The sequence below is a fragment of the Silurus meridionalis genome, chromosome 3 (genome assembly GCF_014805685.1).
Source record: "Silurus meridionalis isolate SWU-2019-XX chromosome 3, ASM1480568v1, whole genome shotgun sequence".
Classification (NCBI taxonomy): Eukaryota; Metazoa; Chordata; class Actinopteri; order Siluriformes; family Siluridae; genus Silurus; species Silurus meridionalis.
Window position 1 is genome coordinate 10719715 of NC_060886.1, and position 18670 is coordinate 10738384.

Genomic DNA, 18670 nt, shown 5'->3' on the forward strand with positions numbered 1-18670 from the left:
GACAAGAACGATTGGTGATTGGGGCATGACTTTAATGGGCATGTAGGTGAAGGGAACAGAGGTGATGAGGAGGTGATGGGTAGGTATGGTTTTAAGGAGAGGAATGTGGAAGGGCAGATGGTGGTAGATTTTGCTAAAAGGATGGAAATGGCAGTGGTGAACACGTATTTTAAGAAGAAGGAGGTTCATAGGGTGACGTATAGGAGTGGAGGAAGGTGCACACAGGTGGACTATGTGCTATGCAGGAGATGCAACCTGAAGGAGATTGGAGACTGTAAGGTCGAGATTGAGATGTTTTGGACATGTGCAGAGAAGGGACATGAATTATATTTGTAGGAGAATGCTAAGGATGGAGCCACCAAGTAGGAGGAAAAGAGGAAGGCCAAGGAGGAGGTTCATGGATGTGGTGAGGGAAGACATGCAGGTAGTTGGTGTGAAAGAGGCAGATGTAGAGGACAGGGTGGTATGGAGACGGATGATCCGCTGTGGCGACCCCTAATGGGAGCAGCCGAAAGAAGAAGAAGAAGAAAGATGTTTAATCACAAAAGTGTGTTATTGTACATTTTTTGTGTATGAAAAGGCAGCATATGAATCACTGTAATCTTTTGATGTATACAATGGACCCAAAGCATTTGTGATCACACAAGAACCCCTTAACAAATAATTATGTATCTGTTCATTCAGGCCATACAGGGTGCCGATTTCATAAGTATTGGCACCCTTCAGAATAACAGGCGAAAATAATTGTACAGTGGAACCCGGTTATGTCGATGTCCTAGGGGGTCGCCAAAAAGCATCGAGGTAACTGATGATCGAGATAAACGAAAATCAATATGGCGGCAATATATTAACGTGCTTGAAATTTTTCTTTATGTACATGATGTGCGTTAATAAATGAAAATGTGCATGCACGTGTTTTTGAAGGGTTTTTTACACAACAGCGTTGCCGCGATTTGTTTGATGAAGGCATGCTATAAAAATACATACAGAACATGTTTATCTGTCAGGAATCCACCTGCCACGCCCCTTCGTGCCCCTTCAGCGTGGCAGGTGCCGCCGCTTTCTGAAGCTCTCGGCTTCAATCGCGCACATATGGTGCTCGTTTAGCATCATCACCAGCTCCTATTTAAACTTCCACACTCTCACTGTCCGTTATTGTTGGTATATGTTGGTTCACGGCGGTCGTTGTTATCGCTCATGCGTATCCCGGTACGTGTCTTCCCACCGGCACTCTCTCAACGGCTACGCTTTTCTTCCCAAGCGCATCGCGGATTCCCCCCGATCCTGCCAGTGTTCATTCTATGCTTTTGCTGGTCATCACACGTTCCGTGTTTCGCCTCCCGTTCATTGCATAACATTTAACAACAAAAGGCATATGTGCACTAACTAACAGCAGAGATTCACCAGTATACAATACAACACCTGTAGCAGCTGTAAGGCTTGATTTTTCTGCCACTTCATGAGTTCTTCTGCGGCTGCACCGAGATAACCGACGTTAAATGGCAAATTTTCCCCCCTTGTGCTCGAGATATCAGGGTTCGGCGACATAAAAAAAGTCGACATAACCAATAAAAAATGCCTAGACAAAGCGAGAATTTGGCGGTTCCACTTCAAAAACGTCGACTTAATAGGGTTGTCGAGATAACCGAGGGCGAGATAACCGGGTTCCACTGTACTAAAAATATTCCCAATGATTCAATGTTTTCCTTCTATTAACATAACTTTTTTTTGTGATAAATTTAAAGGTGTTCTTTCAAGATTATAATACTTTTCTATTTTTAAAAAGAAAAAGAAGGCTCAGCAGTTGATGTTTAAATACATATTGTGCAGACAAGAAAAGCACACATGGGGATTATAAAGGTCTTGAGGATTTGACAGGAATTATACAGGCTTTGATGACAGCTTTGGAATTGCACAGTTTATGTGATTCTTAGACTTGTCAAATTTTAACAGTAACATTAGGTGTAACTTTCATAATCACCAGCTGTTTGAATAAATTACCTTCACATTGCCTGTCCATTAACTCTTCACATTTGGCAACAACATGCAAAGAATACAGCAAAAAGCCCCTGATACCTGATTTAAATTATCAAAATATATCAATAAAGGTTTGATGCTGTTTTGAAGTTAGTGCTTTGCAAGCTATTTAAAAAAAAAGATATAATCATAAATCCTATCTTTAAAACGTTTATCCCATAACCTGGTTCTTCTGCCTAGAGGTTATGTGTAAACCTAAAATGTTGCTCATTTTGCATAGAGGATTGTTTTAAGCAACGTTTGTATAAAGGGTTCCCTGTCTCTATTAAACAATACACAAAGAGTACAATTTATGACAATACTTCAAATTTACAGCATTACATTACACTTTATGGTCAAAAGTGTAATGTAATGCTGTAAATTTGAAGTATTGTCATAAAGAGTACAATTTATGACAATACTTCAAATTTACAGCATTACATTACACTTTATGGTCAAAAGTGTGTGGACCGCTGACTATAAGATTTGTATGTGCTTTTTAAACAGCCCATTCCACATTTAATCCCTATTTGCTGCAATAATAATCTCTGATCTTCTGGGAAGATGTTTCACTAGAATATGGAGTTTAATTGTGGAGAATTGTGCTCATTCAGCCACATCAGGTACCAATGTAGGGTGAGAAGGCAGGTTAACCCATGTTAACAATAATTTCATGAAGCTTACTGAGTGCACAGGGAATCTGGAATAGGTTTAGGTCTCCTAGTTCAAGTGTAGGGAAAATTTAATGCTAGTGCATCCCAAGACATACTGTATTGATGCCTACAACTTTGTGGCAACACATTAAGGAAAAACTACATATGGCAGAAAAAGTCAATTGTTCCAATATTTTTGTATGTATAATGTTTGTTTTACATATTGAATTCTTATTATTACTGATGTTATTAATAATTATAATTCTAATAAATGATGAAAAGCATCCCTAGCTCAGATATATGCTAGCTTAAGCTATATGTGTAATCTCTCTCTCTCTCTCTCTCTCTCTCTCTCTCTCTCTCTCTCTCTCTCTCTTTCTCTCTCACCTGCTTTGGAGCACACCAGTCCCTGAGCGTTGCGGCAAAGGTCTTTGCTTTTTTGCTGGGACAGCTTGCAATTCTCCTGGTACTGACAGGCTTCTCCAAACCACTCATCATCACAGATGCACTTACCGCAGTCACATGTTCCATGACCTGCAATGACAAACCACACACACACACACACACACACACACACACACACACACAAACACAAACTTTATAGCTATAACTTTATAGCTATTGATTATTTGGAATAGAAGGTAAATTCCTAAATCTCACATGGAAAATGAAATGGCTGGGTGGAGACTGACATTATGTCCTTGGGTCACATCTGAGCTCTGAGATCGATATTGTGATAGGTTTCTGATTTGTTAAGCATTTGGAGTAGCTGTTGATGTACAAGCCAATAACACTACTCCTTTCTTTTAAGCTTTACTGTGCTTTACTAGGGAAAACCTATTTCTCTCTCTCTCTGTGTGTATGTGTGTGTGTGTGTGTGTGTGTGTGTGTGTGTGTGTGTGTGTGAGTGTGAGTGTGATTGTGAGTGAGTGTGTAGGTCCATCCAATTCTTACTTTATTGATTTCAGATTGCCATATACATTATTCATACAAATTAATAATTTTATATACTTGGGTTAACATGTATAAATACAATGTAATTATACTTTTTTTTTTTTTGGTTTATGAATGAACTAAGCAAATTTACTTAAAGTTACAAAACTGTGGTTATATTTAATAAAGTGAATAAAACAAATAGGGTATACAACACAATAACCTTAACTGACTTGCCGTAAACAAAGTGTGTGCAATTGTAAATATATAATAAATTGTAAATAATAATAAAAAAAATCCAGGATTGAATATCTAGCCAAAGTGTGGGTAAAATTTGGATTTAAATGTACTGTAAAGGCTTCTCTTGGCACATATAAATTTTGCAATTTGAGTCCCATGCTGAGTCTATGAAAAAAAAAAAGTACAACCCTTTAAAATAAACAAATGTGTTTGTGTTTGAATGTAACCTTACATATTGCTGTGTATAAACAATCACTATCTCTGGGAGTAATGTCTTAAGATAGAACCATAACAACACAAACTTAATTTTCAGTATTTTATTGTGTAGGCAATTCTTTTTCAAAAGTGTCAGCTCAGAAAACCTCATTTCACACTCCCAAGGCTGCTGATTATATACCTAAAAAAGCAGATAGTGTGCATGTAGAGTACACAGATAGAGATATGCATAAACATAACTTCATTTGTCATCAAATAGTACAGGTCCTTAGCCACAAAGTGCATCTGCCAGAAGTGCAAATAGTAGCATTGTGTAAATGTGTGAAATATGTGTGTTTTATATAACCGTTACCAAAGTAATATATCTACTATTATATACCGATAACATAACTTGTAAATCATTAGTGAACAGTACTGTGTTAGGAATGTAGCTGTACATGTATTCTTATAATAACAATACTTAAAATAATAAATAATAATAATAATGGCTATTATATTACTATTATTCTGAGTGGTTAATTTTGCCTTCTTTTTGGCATTATGCTTCTGAGTATATTTTGTGGCTTCAGTGCTTGCTCTGTAGATTGCATTATGAATTATGCAAACACATAATGAAAATGAATGCCTCCTGAAATGCATTTCTTCTCCTTCCAAGGTTAAGACAAAAAAAACGGAACGACTCCAAGCCTCTGTTGCACGTTAATGTGGAGCTCAGGTTGAGCTAGCTTTGGTTCATGTGTATCCTGCATGCTTGGGCAACCAATGTCAATGTGCTTTGATGCCCCTAAAAGCTTGAAACAATTTAATGGAAAAAAATAAAATAAATAACGAGCCTAATCTCACATAATCAAAAGCCCTTCTTTAATCACACACTCCACATTTGCCTCCATAATGCAACATGACTCTGAGCTCAAGAGCAGAATGCACCATCTTGCTCTTGCACTTCGCAAATCCTGTTGGTGGCTTTTATTGATTTCTGTTGCTTTTCAAATAGTTAATAATGATACTTCAGAATTTCTTTTTGTAATATGATGTAGTAACTTACAGTAATGGATGGTTTTAACAGGTGATTCTTGACATGTTTTATGGTTCTTATGTGCTTGGTTGTCTCTGATGATGACCTTGTGTTAATGGTCGATGGCATAATGGTGATTTAGTGGGACCTAATGGACTTCAGTGATCTTCACATCTTTAATGTAGCACTACAGGCTGTCAGTTTAGTTAATTATATATATTATAAGTGGACACTTAACATAATTTATGTGTTAATGCATGGCTGAAGAAGAAATACAGTGTGCTGGCTTAAAAAAACAGTGTAGGACAAATGGAAGCAATTTTTTGAAAAATAAATGCAATCATTCATTATTCATAAAGAATGTTCTGTATTAGAGGATGGCACAGATCCAAAAACCAAGTTCACTACCAGGCTGATAGTTAGATGAATGAGTTACCATGAATCCTGTAACAAAAATAACATTACTATATTTTTTTTTATTATATCATGAATTATTAATGTCATTATATTTGTTTTGCGAGTACTTTTTGTGTGGAAAAGATGAACTGAATGAGAAAATGCTGTTGATTTGTATGATGTTTTTAGCTTTTTTTTCTTTCTTTCAAATATTACATAAAGTGCCTTATGAGAAAAAGATAATAATATTTATTGAATGGGTTTTGTCATTGGCCAATAATCAAGGTTCTGGTATTGACATTAGTATCGGTCAAGAAAATGTGGTATTTATTAATATAATTGAAAATGCTTTACCAAAGCAAAAATGAAAGTGCTCAATAGTATATAAACATAAAAAGAATAGAACTATTTTGTTGGGTTTTATTATTTTATAAAATTAAAAAAAATCTATATTGGATATTTTTTTTACTAACAGAGAAGAGCTTTGTATTAGGAACACTTGAACCTTAATGAAAACTTAAAACATCATTCCAGACCCTGGTAGGATGCATACATTTTAACTCTTATATTTCACATATCTATATATATATGCATATCTAACATATGTTGTAAAAAATACATTAGTAAATATCAGTGACTTGTTATATGCACATACGCTGTTTACGGCATATACTTGTGAATTCTGCTCCTCGTCTGTATCCAAAGCATATAGTGCATCTTCAATTATTTGGAACTCTAATCCATTAGATAAATCTGACATCTCTATAAAGGCCCATCAATCAGTCAGTAACAAATAGCCTTGATCTCATTACTGAAGTGGCCTAGCTGCTTCTCGCAATCATTCAATGCTTTAGAGCTAATCTTGGATTCAGTAAAATACAAAACAAATATAAAGAAATTATGAAAGTGGTTGCCCAGTGTTTAAATGCTTGCGTTCTGAACGAAAGGTTGTGAGTTCAAATCCCAGGGCAACCAAGCTGCCGCTGCTTGTGCCGCTGCTGGGCTCTTGTGCAAGGCGCTCAACCATAAACTGCTTAGTTGTATGAAATGACAAAAATGTAAGCAGCTCTGGATAAGGGCATCTGCCAAATGCTGTAAATTTTAATGTATTTTCTACTTCAAACAATTATCTGGAAGAAGAAATTTAAAAAAAAAAGCTTATGGGAATTATATTTGCTGTACCATGTGCTGTTGAATTTGATCATAATTAGTCGAAGCAGACCGCTCAATGTTCTTCTAGAGTAATAACCACCTTAGACACACACTCATTAACAAACAGTTTTCTGTGAAGTGATCTTCATTTAGAAAGAAGGTGTATCCAGTGTCAGTGCTTTGTAAAACAGGCTGGTGAGGGAATAAGTGTGTAGCTTTTAATACACAGTCAGTAGTATTGGATAAAAAAGACATATTGCTGTTTGATTAATACAAAATTGGTAGTCTTGCCAAACTGCTGTTGTGTAAGAGAAATAATCAACTTTGGGGTGTTCCTATAACAGCATTACCATCATGCTTTCTTCTTCTTCTTTCGGCTTCTCCCATTAGAGGTCACCACAGGTATGTCTGTCTACATACCCCCCTGTCCTCTACATCTGCCTCTTTCAAACCAACTACCTGCATGTCTTCCCTCACCACATCCATAAACCACCTCCTTGGCCTTCCTCTTTTCCTCCTTCCTGGTGACTACATCCTCAGCATTGTTCTATCGATATACCCTATGTCCATCCTCTGCACATGTCCAAACCATCTCAATCGCGCCTCTTTCACCGTGTCTTCAAAACGTCCTACATATGCTGTTTCTCTAATAAACTTATTTCTAATCCTGTCCATCCTCGTCACTCCCAATGAAATTCTCGACATCTTCAGCTCTGCTACCTCCAGCCCCACTTTCTGTCTTTCAATCAATACCACTGTCTCTTAACCATACAACATCGCAGGTCTCACCACAGTCCTATAAACTTTCCCTTTCACTCTTGCAGATCCCCTTCTATCACAAATCACTCCTGCCACTTTTCTCCACCCACTCCACCCTGCCTGCATTCTTTTCTTCACTTCTCTAACACACTATTTATTACTTTGCACTGTTGACCCTAGGTACCTAAACTCCTCCACCTTCACACCTCTTCTCCCTGCAACCGCACCACTCCACTGCCACCCTCTCATTCACACACATGTACTCTGTCTTACTCCTACTGACTTTCATTCTCTCCAACACCTGTCATACCTCCGCCTCTTCAGGCTCTTCTCAACCTTCTCACTACTCTCACAACAAATAACAATATCATCCGCAAACATCATAGTTCACAGAGACTCCTGTCTGACCTCGTCCGTCAACCTGTCCATCACCATTGCAAACAGAAAAGGGCTCAGAGCCGATCCTTGAGCAGTCCAACCTCAACCTTGAACCAGTCTGCTGTTCCTACTGCAAACTTCACTGCTGTCACACTGTCTTCATACATGTCCTGAACCACCCTCACATACTTCTCTGACACACCTGATGTCCCTATACAATACCACAACTTCTCTCTCAGCACCCTGTCGTACGCATTCTCTAAATCCACATACACACAATACAACTCCTTTTGACCTTCTCTATACTTCTTCATCAACATTCTCAAAGCAAATAATGAATCTGTGGTGCTCTTCCTCATCATAAAACCATATTGTTGCTCACAGATGGTCACCTCTTCTCTCTTCCACTACTCTTTCCCATAACCTCATGGTGTGACTGATCAGTTTTATTTACCTGTAGTTACTGCAGGTCTGCACATCTCCCTTATTCTTAAAAAACAGTACCAGCAGACTCCATCTCCATTACTCAGGCATCATCTCACCTTCCAAAATTTTGTTAAACAATCTTGTTAAAAACTCCACTGCCATCTCTCCTAAACCGTTTTACGCTTCTACTGGTATGTCATCTGGTGCTACCGACTTTCCACTCTTCATCCTCTTAATCACTGCTCTCAGTTTCTCCTTACTAATCCTATTCACTTAATGTGTTACCATCTCCACATCATCCAACCTTCTCTCTCTCTTATTTTCCTCATTCATCAGCTGCTCACAATACTCCCTTCATCTTCTCAACACATTCTCCTCACTAGTCAATGCATTTTCATCTCCATCCTTTATTGCTCTAACTTGCAGCACATCCTTCCCAGCTCAGTCCCTGTGTCTGGCCAATCGGTACCAATTTCTCATCAGGCTTTATCATTACTTTATCGGGCTTTACAAGTTTCTTTGTAATTTTGGTTTTGATGCTACTGTATTGTATAATTAGCACAATTGCAAAAATGTCAAATCCTTTTGGTCATCATATGACATTGCTTATTGAGCTTGATTACCGTTAATTATAGAGCATTTAATTTTTCTAGAGAACTGAAAAACAGGCCACACATTTCAGTCATTGTGGCCCACACAAGAACTAATATTTAACATCTATTTTGCTCAAAATTTTACTCCCACTGTCATTGCACACTTTCTCAGGCATCATTCATGCCAAGCACGTGAGCCTACCAACACAACCGGTCGCTTAGACATTAATTGGCACCCACTCACTGCTCAAAGGAAGAGCGTGGGCCTCGCTGTCCGCCATATCCACACGCCTGGGCCACAGGGGCTGTAATTTATCTAGTATCCCCCAGGAGTTTGGCGTGTCTAGGAGTTGTTCTTGCGGACTACGACAGCAGAACAACACCCCTGAACCGGGTGACTCATCCGACCAGCTGAGAACAGTATTTATAGGACATACATCCTCATCAGACAAATTGCAGATCAGTGATTCATCTTGGTTGCTAATGGGTATCCTCTTTGAAAAGCTGCCGTGCTTGTTTAAGTGAGAGGAAATGAAATGAAGACATTGCTAGAGTTGGTTCTTAGCACTGGTTTTAAAAATATTAATGCAAACTTGATGCTTGACCAGAACAAACACTTGATTGTATAACAACAGATTGTATAATCTAATTTTATATGGGGATTTCTTTTGTAGTGCAGTGTGGGTGTAGTGGTTTTCTGAATGGTTTGCTGTCACATTCAGAGACTGGACACCACTTTTGTTCTGAACCAAATCAAGCACACACATTATACCACTCACACTCTACTGATTTAGAGCACACTTGTGTTCACACCCGTTTCCTGTTCCTTTTTTAAGGTCATTTTTAAAAACAAAAGTCAATCTTAGATGAACCTCTACCTGCATGCAAATTGCAAGTTTTCCTGTCTAAATTCCATTGTACAAACATCTACACCAAAAATTGTGAGCAAAAAATCCAAGTACAAATCTGGTTAGCAAACCTGATTATATATTTTCATGTTCTTTCAAAAGCAGAAATGATCAGTATACATAGACAGTATAGACACATTTTTTTTAAATGCCTGACCAGAAAATTCATACATTCATATATGCTTTAAGATCCTATTCAACATTTAGCCAAATTTATTATAACCTCTATTCTTCTGGAAAGATGCTTTACTAGATTTGCACAGTTTTTCAGAGATTTCAGCTCATCCATCCAAAAGGGCATTATTAATGTTACATTCTGATTTAAGGTGAGGAGGCCTGGGGTGCAGTCAGTGCTCCAATTCCTCCAATTCATTAAGTTCAGAGCGCTACAGCCACTCAAGATTTTACACTACAACCCATATAAACCATATCTTTACGGAGCCCACTTCGGGGGCATTGATATGCTTGAACATGTATGGTTAAAGTGAAGGGGAAATTGAATGCTACTGCATCCAAAGACTATATATACAAACAAATTAAGGAAGAAGCACATATGGCTGAAAAAGCTAAGTGTCCCAGTGCTTTAGTCTATATAACTTTCTTTCGGCTTCTCCCTTGTTAGGGGTCGCCACAGCGGATCCTCCGCACGTTTGATTTGGCACAAGGTTTTACGTTGGATGCCCTTCCTAACGCAACCCTCCCCATTTTATCCGGGCTTGGGACCGACACTGAAAGTGGCTGGGGTTGGTTCCCTGACCGGGGATCGAACCCAGGCCGCAGCATTGAGAGCGCCGCGTCCTAACCACTGAATTGATTCTAGAAGAATTGCACTGCAAATTCCTTGTGTGTGTAAGCATACTTGGTAAAAAAAGCTATTTTTGATTCTTGGTTAGAATATATATATATATATATATATATATATATATATATATATATATATATATATATATATATATATATATATATATAGTACAGACCAAAAGTTTGGACACACCTTCTCATTCAAAGAGTTTTCTTTATTTTCACACTGACACAAGATTCACACTGAAGGCATCAAAACTATGAATTAACACATGTGAAATTATATATGGAATTATATACATAACAAAAAAGTGTGAAACAACTGAAAAATGTCATATTCTAGGTTCTTCAAAGTAGCACAGCTTTGCACACTCTTGGCATTCTCTTGATGAGCTTCAAGAGGTAGTCACCTGAAATGGTCTTCCAACAGTCTTGAAGGAGTTCCCCGAGAGATGCTTGGCACTTGTTGACCCTTTTGCCTTCACTCTGCGGTCCAGCTCATTTTCATTTTCATTTCAATTTTCATAGTCAACTTTTGGTCTGTACTATATATATATATATATATATATATATATATATATATATATATATATATATATATATATATATATATATATATATATATAAATTACTGTAAGAAACAAAGAAACATAAATACAATGGTATATATTAATATGTATAGTATATTAATATATACAGTTTTATTTATGTTTCTTACAGTAATTTTTTGTAATGGATTGATTTAGTATAAAATCTTAGTTTTGTTTTCTTTATTAAATTGCAATGATAAGAAATAAAGAAAGAAAGAAAGAAAGAAAGAAAGAAAGAAAGAAAGAAAGAAAGAAAGAAAGAAAGAAAGAAAGAAAGAAATGGTGCTATAATTTTTTTATCCTCTGATAAATCTTGGTTTAACTACGGTTATAAAACAAGGTGAATTTCAGCCAGGCAATTATTCTGCTCTTGTTCTACTCGCATTTGGTGTTGCGAAGCGTAAAATGATTGCACATAAGGGCTGTGCTATGCTGTGAGTGTGAGGGAGACACCTGTCTGGGGTAATAACTCAGCTGAGCTCAACCAGACATGTGCAGTGCTCAAGCCAAACCACACACTGCTAATGAGGGGAGTCAGAGATCCTCATGTCTACGCTGAGATCACATTAAATTTCACATTTACATGCAACATGAAATTCATAACTTTTCTGAGGTCCAACAATATCACATGCCCATAGATGATTCATTCAAAATGTAAACCTGATAGAACCTGGAATGCAATTGTTTCAATGGATTTGACATTAATTCATTCCTCAATAAACAGAACATTGCATTCCTGTGGCCCTTTTGTTTGTTTTCACAAGTGCAATTTTTTTTTTTTTGGCTCTGTTGGATCATTGGGTTATTGCCTGTCCTGTGTTAATTCCTTATTTATATAAAAAAAATTGTTGATAAATGTTTGCTAAAAATTTATTTATTTTTTGTTTTTTATTTATTTTTTGTTGCTCCTTTTATTGTTTTCTAGTATGGCTTCTGTTTGGCTTCAGTTTGCTCATCTTGGCTATGAAAGTTAATTATAATCAATAAAAAAAAAACTTAATTAAATGCATGCTGAGTTGACACACTTGCATCCTGCCATAAATAAACACACTTTGCAGTATATTTAAAAAGTTGTATTACTAAGTGGCTGGTTTTGCCCAATACAACATCTGTAACTCAGCATGTACTCTCTGCTAGTCCTTTACTCCAGTTAAGCCCACCTTCCATCAAAACAGTCATTAGCCTGTGATTGCATGTTTTGGTTACCCAGTAATTCAATATGGCTAATGATTACTTGGTACATGTGTGAGCCAAGTAATGTAATCACTTAAAAATGATTTAATACATAGAATTTTGTATTAAGCTTTGTTCATTGCAAATATATGTCACAGAAATACTTCAGGTTTAAGAGCCATTTTTTTGTATTTTGAAATTCAGTGTACTGTTTCTCTCCTTTATATCACACTTTAGAGATTTTCATTTTTGAATTTTTGGAGCAGTAAAACCTTTTTTACCAATTATAAAAAATGGATTAAAACATTTAAATCATATTGGATTGGTCATGTGCTCACTTTGTAGGACTTTAGCTTTATTATAAAAAGCAGCAAATAGGTTAGAGGGCACACTTTACAGATCAAACCTGTGCTGTCATCAACCAATTTCAGTTTGAAAGTTTTCTCACACTTCGGATGCCTTCTGAAGCTGGTCTTGAAATTGCAGCCAGATGTTTAGTAATAAATACTTTTCACCTGTTTGAACAACTCACAGAGCATTCCTAAGTAAATACACTGAACACCAGGCTTTAGCCAAACAAAAACAGACTCCAGCTACGGACTAAGACCGGACCAGAAAATACAAAAATATAAAACAATTTTGCTGAATATTTTTAAATATACAAAATTCATGATTTTTGCATTTCCAAAGATGTGACTCTAATATCTTTGAGTATGCAAAATAAAGAAATAAGCATGTTGGAAAATAAAAGTAATATTAAATTCATTGTTTACAGGTTTAATGAGATCTAATGTGATGACTGGAGTTCATACAGCCCCCTAGGTGACATGATTGTGTGTGAAAGAACCATGTGTTACACATCGGAGAGAACTGCACATAAGTGAGGGAGAGAGGGAGAGGCTGAGCAGATGGAAAAGTCTTGCACAGAGGAATGCTTGGAGCCAGAAGCAGTCGAGTCACCATCAAACCCAGTAAACTAGTGCATGGAAGGGGAAAGGGAAAAAAAACTGCCACGTTGAACGTCTTCTCCACAAAGCAAGAACAGATCTGAAGTGAAATTAGGTCATGTAAAGGGGGATACAACCAGTTGGCGCACTTCCCAGCCTGTTTCCTCACCGCTGATTTATAGTTCATCTTTATTGTCAGTATAAAACTTCCAAGCACAAAATGAAATGCAGATTTCAAACTCTTTACACACTTTCTATATACAGGGGGCACAATCACAGTCCAAGATTACACATGTTGCATGTACAGTCTTGTACAGGTTACTCACTAATATCTGAAATAAACCTAAAGTAAAAAAAAAAAGAAAACATTAAAGCCTGATCTTGTGCTACTGTAAAATGCAGATTACTGTAAAATGCAAATATATGCTTCATACTGGAAATGTTTCTTACAGTAACTGATGTAGCAGATGGAGATTCCCTTAGTAGTTCAAAAGAAGCAATAAGACTATAAACATACTGTTAAACAAAAATCACATATTAATTATATACTGTATGTGGTCTTGTAAGTTGCCATTACAAGTATACATATACTTCCACTGTCATCATGACTTCACCTTATAGTATTTATGAAAGCTTTAAAATATATTACATTTCTTTTGCAGGCACCAAAAACTGCAGAATGACGCTGAAATTCCACAAGACAAATCCTAGGCATTAAAGCAGCCATCTGCTTTAGGGAAAAAAGAGAATGACGTCTGCAATGGTAGTCATTAGGCTTGACCTACACTGTAAAAGTCCTGATCCATATGTGGAGTCCATTTGCAGGCTGCACAACTGTGAATGAAACCTTATTATCAGCCAGACACCCAGCCCTCGCTTTCAGGACCAGGTGAAGTTAATGAGCTCTTCTCTGGCTCGCAACCTGTCTTCACATATAAATCACTCTCTCTGTCGCCACACATCTCTATTAATGTTCTTTTAGCACCAGGTCTGTTCCACAGAGAAAACTGTGGGTGGAACAAAATTTCTGGAGTGTTTTTTTTTTCTTTCTAAATAGCTGCCAAGTGAGTTACTTTTTAAAAGGGGAATACAAAAACAGAAAAATTGAAGCTTTGACTAATCAGGGTGGTCTGGCTTCAATATTATACTAGGGTCATGATGTTTGCTATGACACACTAACACAATGAGAGTAAAATGACAAAGAATAAGAATAACAAATTCTCAAATTAAATCTGCCATGAGAAGTTACATATAACAATAAAATGATGCATTGGTGAAAAGAAGCAGGGTTTTGACAGGGAGGAATTTTACTCCTGGGTTGAAAAGGGTACAAGATTTTGATATAACAGAGAAAAATTCAACTGACGAAAGTTGAAAAAAGGCGTTCTGCAAATGTCGTCAGCAGCTTTCTGTCAGTAAATGGCAGACATGTAGGTAGGATTACAGTCTTAAAGGGTAGTGCATTCATGCTAATGAGCCTAATGGACTGTAGGGTTACATGTACTGTATTTGAGGATAAATATTAAAATGGCACAAGGTCTCACTATTCACTGGTAATGCTAAGTATAAGAACCAGAGGTAAAAGTGCCTTTTAAAAGCTCGGAATTTTTAAAATGCAATAGCTCCTATGCAAAAAAAAAAAAAAAAGAAAGAAAGAAATCAAATGTGGCACTCTTGAAAGGGTTTGTATTTGAGTGAAAGAAAACCCAGTGAAATTGAAATAAGATCCATGTAGCTAATGACAAATAGAAGATCAAAAGCTTTCATCAACGCTGGACAAAAGCTTTTCATAAGCTTAGGCATTCTTTTACCTCATACTAGACCCTGATGTTTAACGATAGGGCAGTGCGAGCATAAAACGAAGCCGTATGGTAGACATTTGTAATGGTCTGCAATAGTACTTACCACCACAGGTCTTCCCATCATGTGTTGCACAGACCCAGTCATGGCATTCACACCGTGGCCCATAATACATCTTCGGGTCACTGACTTGGCAAATACAGACCCCACACTCACACTTTCCTCTTCCACTGCAGATCAGGCCATCGCTCGTACGGCATCTTTTCAGAGAGGCATCGGTGGAAAGTTTACATTTGTCACCCACCTGCCTGGAACATACACAAGCATTCCTTCATCTCTCTGACCTGTAGCATGTAAAACCCAAGTCTCATGTGTTCCCCTCCTATACATAGTGTGCTCAAGTGGGGTAAATACTATATATTACATCAAATACCTTACAGGTAATGAGTAGTTATTATTACAACAATAAATGTTAAGCCCTCCTGCAAAAGCAAGAGCTCTCTATAGGACTAGGGGGTCAGGGCCTGGATGGAGGAGACAGTAACATGGTTAAATCTATATTACCTTAAATGCTATCCAGCTTCATGTTTTATAATTAAAAATAAAATTGATTTTTATTTTAAATCTCAGCTCTGTTGATCTCTCAAACCTCAATGGTCAATGGTAATTGTGTACTGTTTCACTATAAGTAGGAACTTAATGCATGGTTCATTTTTACAGGAGTTGAAAGGTTATAAATGATCACACACACATTATACTATAGAGACTGTCTGATCTTTTGTCATGGAAGAACCTGTGTTATCCCTTAGTTACAAAAAGATCTACTAAACAACAGTACTAATATGGGCAGTATTCTGTATTGTAAGGTATATTGCTATCAAGGTGGTCACAGTATAATAAAGGAAAAAGGATAATCATACCCTATGCCTCTATATGTTATATACTGACAAAAAGCTAAGTCATTTGCATCTTACACAGCAATGTTTTTATCATTTACATTTCTTGTAGGACACACTGAAATATTTTTTTTTAAACCGTTAGAGTTTCAATGTTGTTTTGTTGTAATGTTTTTGTTTTGCTGTAATGTTGTTTTTAATAAAGAATTGTCCCTAATGGAATGTCTAGAATAAACCTTCTGAATGATCATGGAACCAGTAAACCGTACTCTCCATGATTGAATTGCGTGACATGGATTTCTTCCCTATCATGTAGTAATGATAATATATAGTACTATAATTGTATTATACTACATATTGTATATGGTTTTTCACACAGGAGGGATTTACTTTGTTTTCTTAAACTCTTTTTGCATTTTTTTTCCCCAAACATTGGGTTCTTGCTGGTTTCTTGTGTTACATTCATTGTGTTACATTCCATGTTACATTTAGCTAGAATGTATTTTCTTTCTAGCATGACGGTGGTGAAGAATAACAATGTACTTGGGTATATCTTTTAGTTTGAATTTAGTTAGAGTTTAGTTTGGGGAAACTTATTTTATGACATTTCAATGTGTAAGATCTTCCATTTTACTTCACTATATTTCAGAAAAACATACCATTCCTTGCTGCTTCAAAGTGAATGCATATTGTGTTAAATGAAAACCTGTTGCAAGTTCACAAAACCACAGTTCTGGTAAAAGTTTCCACAGAGAGTTAGAGTCCTCTCACTACCGTAACTGTAGAAAACCCCTTAATGGAAAATAGAATGTGCAGAAGAATGGAACATTAAATTGCATACATTTTTCATAATTTTCATCAGATCTCATAAACCAGTTTTTTTCTTTGGATACTTTACATTTAAAGGTAAAAGCCATTGTACTTTTACTCAAGTAAAATGTAAAAGGAGTAAAAGGAGTTTACATTATTTACAATTCATATTGCTTTGAGCCAGGACAGAAAGTTATCCTTGTATTATACTATTGCATATATTTTTGCACAAGATTGTTCCACAGTAAAAACTGCATGATAAAACAAGATTTTTTAAATGTATTTATTTTTTCATTAAATCAAATAATCAAGAAATACTCACCACTTGGCCTTATATCATATGCTCCTTTAAGCCAAAGGTTTTTACTGTGTTATTTAATTGAAAACACATTGCTGCCTATCATTATGTCATTAATTTACAGGTTTTTATTTTATGTCAGTTGGCCATTTTACATTATCAAGAAAAGAAATCTGAAACCAGAGCACAGTGCCAATTTATACCAGTGACAATATTTGTTTTGGGCCGATTTCTATTATTGTAATGACATCTACAATAAATTGAACAAAAAAAAATTTAAATACTGTGAAGCTCAGCTTAATCTATACACATTCAACTTATTCCACTATTCTCACTGTATCTAAAGCATTGGCTGACTGTTTGTCCATTGCAGAATCTATGACTTTAATACTGATGCGCACCTGTTGTGAATAAACGGATGGAAATAATTCACTGCATTCCATTCTGCTTGCCTTCATCCAGCATGTCTGTGGTAGGCTTATCTGACTTCCTTAAGGCTGTGCAACAAAGCTCACCTTCCTACAGTACTAGAAAATAGTTAATTAGCTTGTCTGAGACCAACTCTGATTGTGCCGCAATGTAAACGTGCAAGAAAAAGAAAGTTTAAAAAGAGAAAACAAAACAAAACAAAAAACAATATACACTCTTTGTAGCACTGGATAAACCTTTGCCAGACCACTAAGGAAGTACGTATAACAATATGATTCAAGTTAAAATCCTTTTATTGCTACATTTGACTATACCATAGAGACAAACTGTTTTCGTTGTGGAAAGCGCAAACAAATGCAGTCAAAAAAAGTTTTACAAAAGTACATTTGTTTTAAATTGTATATTACAGCAACAGCTTTAAATAATTAAGAATAAAAGTACAGAAGAATGTATATACTGTACTTATTGCATAAAGTAGGACTTACAGTATGCTATAAAGTTTCATTCTTTCACTGTAGCCAAAAGGCAGCAGAATGTAGATGAAAGGTTAAGCTGATAAGAGTAAAACAAAGTTCCTTAACTCACCCTAGTGACTGCAGTAAACTTTCTTCAATGACCAAGAGTAAAATCAGAAGTAAAGAAGCGAAGATGGAGTTCACCAGAGCCTCTGCATTCATGTTTAGGTCCACACAAGAAATCAAAAGTAAAATGCCTTCAGGAATTTCCACATTTCCTGAATAGAGAGAAAGAGAGAGAGAGAGCGGGCTGGTCAAAACCGGCTCCAACTCTTCTGAGGCCAATAGCACTCTCCATGCAAGTGCCTTTGATTATATTTGACTCTTGCTGCAGAAAACAGGAGGTGGACTCCAACAGAATGTACAGCTATGTGTCACAAATATTTAAAGAAATGTACACACAACTGCTACTGTTTAACTGTTGTGAATAGTATATATTTTTTTTTGCCTGCTTTCACAATTACTGCACGATGAGACAGTAGTAACAGCTAGCTATTTTTAAAAGCAATTTTATTAAAGATTTTATTACAAAAGTCTGCAGAAGTGCTCTGAAAATAGGGTTTGAAAGGACAGTTAATAAAAGCAAGCACCACATAGAACATTTTTTTCCAAGGAAATTCATCCATGGGTTCCATTGTGAAACAACAAAACACACATAGTAATGGTACAATTAAAGTAAAATATCAGCAATAATTCACAATAGACTTAATAATAACACTTCTGGTA

At 36.4% G+C, this 18670-nt stretch overlaps 1 protein-coding gene across 1 annotated transcript in view; it reads right to left on the minus strand.

Moving 5' to 3' along the window:
• The window catches only part of itgbl1 (integrin, beta-like 1), a 59968-nt gene extending 41743 nt beyond the window's left edge, over window positions 1–18225 (minus strand). The window contains exons 1-3 of the mRNA XM_046845013.1: window positions 18015–18225; window positions 15102–15304; window positions 3057–3203 (exon numbers count right to left, since the gene is read on the minus strand). Of these exons, the coding sequence (XP_046700969.1) occupies window positions 3057–3203; window positions 15102–15304; window positions 18015–18106 (442 nt within the window). The 5' untranslated portion in view covers window positions 18107–18225. The remainder of the gene's footprint in view (window positions 1–3056; window positions 3204–15101; window positions 15305–18014) is intronic.
• Between the last annotated feature and the right edge of the window lie 445 nt (window positions 18226–18670).